The sequence below is a fragment of the Schistocerca piceifrons genome, chromosome 4 (genome assembly GCF_021461385.2).
Source record: "Schistocerca piceifrons isolate TAMUIC-IGC-003096 chromosome 4, iqSchPice1.1, whole genome shotgun sequence".
Classification (NCBI taxonomy): domain Eukaryota; kingdom Metazoa; phylum Arthropoda; class Insecta; order Orthoptera; family Acrididae; genus Schistocerca; species Schistocerca piceifrons.
The window spans coordinates 570,256,681-570,262,572 of record NC_060141.1 but is presented as its reverse complement, the minus strand read 5'-3'; the positions used below and the strand labels follow the sequence as shown (position 1 = coordinate 570,262,572).

General features: G+C 50.5%; 1 protein-coding gene across 1 annotated transcript; it reads left to right on the top strand.

Annotated features, from left to right (window-relative positions):
* The first annotated feature begins 2,651 nt into the window (after positions 1-2,651).
* On the top strand, positions 2,652-5,057 carry LOC124795171 (la-related protein 6). The gene has a single exon (XM_047259066.1). The coding sequence runs from the start codon at positions 2,824-2,826 to the stop codon at positions 4,135-4,137; it is 1,314 nt and encodes a 437-aa protein (XP_047115022.1). The 5' UTR covers positions 2,652-2,823; the 3' UTR covers positions 4,138-5,057.
* The last annotated feature ends 835 nt before the right edge of the window (positions 5,058-5,892 follow it).

Below are 5,892 nucleotides of genomic sequence, written 5' to 3'. Positions count from 1 at the left end.
GGATAGATCGAAAATCCTCACTGTGCTACGCAACACAGGAATGTTTCATCCGCCAGAAGTGGTGTTGTCGCAGCATATGAAGGGGTTTGTATGCTAGTACAGAACTGCACTGGAGGGTTGAAGAATTCATCAGAACAAATTACAATTCTTGCAAAACACCAGCGGCCCTTAGGTCAACCCAGAGAAGCTCAGTCTAGGCCGGTGCTTTATTAGTCTGAGAACCACAGTCTAGGCCGGTGCTTTATTAGTCTGAAGAATTAAAGGGGGTAGGACGTCAAACGGGCCGACTAGGAGCGGGACAGGCACCACAGGACGTTTTAATTTCCACTGTCTATACTTTTACAAATAAATTCATAAAACTTTAACAGAATGACCAGTGAGGATTCAGGATTCATACACATAGCAGTGGAAGCTAAAAAACGTAACAAAACACATTTTTTTTACATGTGATATTTCACCATTTTTTCACTTACTACTGCCTGCATTTGTTGCTATAGGTACACTTTTCTTCCTAAGTAAGAGAGATTCTTCGATGACTTTTGCACAGCATATAAACCATAGTTACAGGTGTATGAAACTCTAGAAGTTATTTAATTTATGAAAAAATGAATGAACTGTTACATTTTAAACTTCATGTGTAGAAAAAATTCAAGTTTTATAGTTAATTATCTCAATTTTTTCCACAGTTTTTTGATAGATTTGGAAAATTCTAGAGTTTCATACACCTGTAACTACTGTTTGTATGCTATGAAAAATTCATCGAAGAATCTCTCTTACTTAGGAAGAAAAGTGTACCTATAGCAACAAATGCAGCCAGCAATAAGTGAAAAAAATGATGAAATTTCACGTGTAAAAAAAAGTATTTTGCAAAAGTTTTTGAACTTCCTCTGCGATGAGTGTGAGTCCTCAATTCTTCCTGGTCATAGGGACAAAGTTTTATGAATTTATTTGTGAAAGTATAGACAGTAGAAATTAAAATATCCTGTGGTGACTCTCCTGCTCCAAGTCGGCCCGTTTGACGTCCTACCACCATTAAGCACAAAAAAATTTAAAAAATGCTTTAGAGCTGGTCCTCGTATGTGTTTGTATCCAAGATTTTGGCGTAAGCTGTGACATTGTCTCCAGTGATTGAGCCTACTTTTGCTGCCGTGTTTACGTCAGATGCAGCCTCACTGAAGTAAGTAAGAACGGCGTTTAGAATCTAAGTAAATGCACTTCTACATCTACATCTACATCCATACTCCGCAAACCACCTGACGGTGTGTGGCGGAGGGTACCTTGAGTACCTCTATCGGTTTTCCCTTCTATTCCAGTCTCGTATTGTTCGTGGAAAGAAGGATTGTCGGTATGCCTCTGTGTGGGCTCTAATCTCTCTGATTTTATCCTCATGGTCTCTTCGCGAGATATACGTAGGAGGGAGCAACATACTGCTTGACTCCTCGGTGAAGGTATGTTCTCGAAACTTCAACAAAAGCCCGTACCGAGCTACTGAGCGTCTCTCCTGCAGAGTCTTCCACTGGAGTTTATCTATCATCTCCGTAACGCTTTCGCGATTACTAAATGATCCTGTAACGAAGCGCACTGCTCTCCGTTGGATCTTCTCTATCTCTTCTATCAACCCTATCTGGTACGGATCCCACACTGCTGAGCAGTATTCAAGCAGTGGGCGAACAAGCGTACTGTAACCTACTTCCTTTGTTTTCGGATTGCATTTCCTTAGGATTCTTCCAATGAATCTCAGTCTGGTATCTGCTTTACCGACGATCAACTTTATATGATCATTCCATTTTAAAGCACTCCTAATGCGTACTCCCAGATAATTTATGGAATTAACTGCTTCCAGTTGCTGACCTGCTATATTGTAGCTAATTGATAAGGGATCTTTCTTTCTGTGTATTCGCAGCACATTACACTTGTCTACATTGAGATTCAATTGCCATTCCCTGCACCATGCGTCAATTCGCTTCAGATCCTCCTGCATTTCACTACAATTTTCCATTGTTACAACCTCTCGATACACCACAGCATCATCCGCAAAAAGCCTCAGTGAACTTCCGATGTCATCCACAAGGTCATTTATGTATATTGTGAATAGCAACGGTCCTACGACACTCCCCTACGGCACACCTGTAATCACTCTTACTTCGGAAGACTTCTCTCCATTGAGAATGACATACTGCGTTCTTAGTAGATACCGTATGAGGAACAAGTAATGTAAAGCCTGACTTAACAAGTTCGCATTTAAAGTTGATCAGACGTAGACAATGCGCATCCGAGACGAAAATCAGTATGCCGTGGGAAGTTCGCTTTACGACGCAGCAAATTAATGTTTATCCGCCAGAGACGAAGTTGTCGTAGCAGATTAAAGGGTTTAACGGCGCGGTCGCCGTGATGCAACGGCGCAGCCCCGCAAGGATGGCTGGCTTTGCATAACGCGCGCCGAGGTGGCGCTAGCCGGCGACGCCCGCTTTCCGGAAGCCGAGCAAGTGCGCGGACCGCGGCGGTGACTGGGCGTCGCGGCGCGCGGCGGGCGGCGGAGGGGGAGGGGGGCGGCCGGCGCGGAGGTCGCCCGCGGGAGGGGGGCGCCGCCCCTCTGGCGGGGAGCGTACTTAAGGCGGCGTCCCCGGCAAGCGGCACTCCAGTCTCCCGACAGACACAGACACGACGCCGAGTGTACGGTACGGGTACTCGGGAACGCGAGCACAGCGTCCAGCAGCAGCGGAACTCCGTCACGGGACTCGCTCAAGCGGCGCGCTCAGCTCCACACCGCGTTCCGAACTGAGACTTGCCGACGGAGACGCCGACTGAGAGGACCGCGACACGATGCAGGAACCGACAGTGGTGATGCCCAGCACAGTGTTCTTCAGCAACCTGCGGCCCGAGGCCGAGCCCTTCGAGCCGCCGCCAATGAAGCACTCCGACACGCGCGACAGCATCTCGTCCATCGACAGTGACATCTCGTTGACGTTCGACCACAATGCGGAAGAGGGCGCGCACCTGGCCGACATGTCCGACTGCGGCTCCGACGCCGCGGAGTCGACCCCGTCGGCGGGTTCCAAGTCAGCGGCGACCAAGGAAGAGCCCGCTAAGGACGAGCCCCCTTTCGTGCCGCCCGACGACGAGCTCGCGCAGAAGATCGTAGCCCAAGTGGAGTTCTACTTCTCCGACGTGAATATCACCAAAGACGCGTTCCTGCTGAAGCACGTGAAAAGGAACAAGGAGGGCTACGTGTCGCTGAAGCTGATCTCGAGCTTCAAGCGCGTTAAGCACCTGGCGCGCGACTGGCGCTCCGTGGCGTACGCGCTCGAGCGCTACTCGACCAAGCTGCAGATCAACGAGGCGGGCACCAAGCTGCGCAGGGTGGACCCGCTGCCGGCGTACGACGAGACGGCGCCGTCGCGCACCGTCGTCGCGGCGCACCTGCCGCCCGACAGGCCCACCATCGAGGGCGTCGCCGACCTCTTCTCCAGCTACGGCGACATCGCGCTGGTGCGCATCGTGCGGCCCGGCAACCCCGTGCCGCAGGACGCCAGGGCCTTCCTGGCGCGCCACCCCGAGCTCGCCGGCACCGTGTGCGCGCTGGTCGAGTTCACCACCACCGAGAGCGCGCACCGCGCCCTGGCCGGCTGGCGCGCGCGCACCAGCGGCGTCGCCGTGCACGAGCTCGTCTCGCACGACGCCAACAACAACACGACCGCGGCGGGCGGCCAGCAGCAGCAGCCGCCGCGCAAGAAGTCTTCGGTGTCGTCCGGGCCGTACCACAGGAAGTCGGTGGTGACGCGCCTGGTGACGAGCGACTACTCGAGCAGCTGCTCCGAGGCGGAGACGGAGCCGCGCCCGCCGCCCTCCAACCCGCACAACATCCCGGTGGCGCCGCTGGTGCAGGCCGTGTCGGCGGCCATCCGCAGCACGGCCGGCGCCGCCACCATAGTCGCCGCCAAGGACCGGCAGGTAACGCGCGCGCGCACCGCCCCCGAGCTCTGCCCCTGGGTGGCGCAGCGGCGCGAGTCCGACTTCCGCCCCCGCTCCAACAGCGGCGTCACGCACCTGCCGGACAACGTGCTGCGCATGCCGCGCGGGCCCGACGGCGGTCGCGGGTTCGCGTCCCGCCCCAGGCCCCTGGTCTGCGCCTCGTGAGCGCAGCCTCCTCCTTCCCGGCGGCGGGGCTTCCGATCGGAAGCCGCAGACCTCGAGCGGCGCGTCGACCTCGGCCTCCGTGGCCGGTGACTGGCGCGGCCTTGGCCGGCCGCCCGCACCCGCCGGCCGTGACACCGATACCGATGCGGCGCCGCAAGGTCAGCGGCGAGCAGTGCGTGCGCGTGTGTTCGTGTGTGGTGTATCGGCCGTCGAACCGCCGTCGGCGCTGCTCTCTCCGAATCGGGCCAAGGCGGTCCGCTTCGGAGAAATAGAGAGAGACAGTTGATATCTGGGCGTATCTCCCAGCCTAAGTTATTCGATATTTATGTTGCTTGCTCCTCTTGTGTTTGCATCTCGAGTGTTGTTCAGCGATCATTTCTATCCCAAGAATCTTATTCTTGTACCCTTTCAAATATTTCCCTTCTCTTCTCGGCAATAATCAGTAGAGAAAAAACTCCGAACATAGACTTTGATTCAACCTTCAGTTTGCTTTCCCTCTTGTCGACAAACATTCCTATCTTGGCCTCTAAAACTAAATTTATTTACAAAGTGCACTTGTTGTTTGTCGGCGGGAGGGAAACGCTACAGCTGTGCCTTAAAATTTTCGCTCCAAAACACTCGTTAACTGCTACGGAAATCGTATTGTAAAAATTGTGTGCTAATCTGATGTGATCTTGTATATGTAAACATATACGTATTGTGATGCAAATTATAATGTAATAGCTTTTCTCCTGAGGACGAAGGCTAGAAACCAAAGACTGAAACAAGGAAATTAGGATAATATGTTTGGTTGGATGTGTATTTTGTAACGAATATTGTTGTTCTCGTTTGATCTTTTTTTGTGTTTGTTTGAACTGTACTGTCGACGTCTGAGAATGTGTACACATTTTCCTTTTTAATAATGAATGATTTTCACGTTACGCACTGTGTCTGGTGTTTCATTTCTCTCAGCACCCCCCACCCCTTTCTCCTTGCCCCCAGTGGCTCCTTTCACCGCGAGAGCGGACCACTGGGTCAGCGAAAGTGGCTCTTTCTTTCTCCAGCCGTTCCGCTGGCCGACTTCCACTGCCCAGTCGTCGCTTTCTCGTGCCTCCCTTCCATTCCCTTCCTCACACGGCTGCACCCATGTCCTACTCGAGCATGCCAACAGCAGACTGAAGAATGCAGCTGCTGCTTTACTAATGAGGCTACAAAGCCACAGTAACTAAAAGAAAAGTTATTTGTACAAGAAAGAAACTTCTTAAACCATTCTGTGAAAAAAAAAAAAATACTCAATTCTCAATTCAGTAAAGTCATAAACACACAGAAATTTTACTTAATAAAAGTCAGTATAGAAGTATTTCAAAGGTGGTAACTTCAAATGAAATACGATGCAAGAGTTAAGTCGATTGCAATATTCGAGACAATGTCTGTCTGTACCAGAAGGAACTCTCTTAAACCATGCTGTGAGAGAAATGATTCAGTTTTCAATTTAATAAAGCCACAAAGAGACAGAAGTTTCATCTAATAAAAGTCAATACAGAAATATTTCACAAGTGGTAACTTCAAATGAAGCACGATACAAAAATAAAATTGACTGCAATATTCGAGACAATGTCAAATATATGAAAAAAGTTTTACATAACTTTAAACGTAACAGCTTGTCATGAATGGCGAACAATGTTTGTTTTACCATCTTCCAGTACAAGAATAGCACACTAAACTTTAAACACAAAACTATGGTACTGTTTAAAAAAAGGTTTACCGTAGGAAAGA

Coding starts and splice junctions, on each gene's coding strand:
- LOC124795171 (XM_047259066.1), top strand. CDS start 2,824: ATGCAGGAACCGACAGTGGTGATGCCCAGCACAGTGTTCTTCAGCAAC.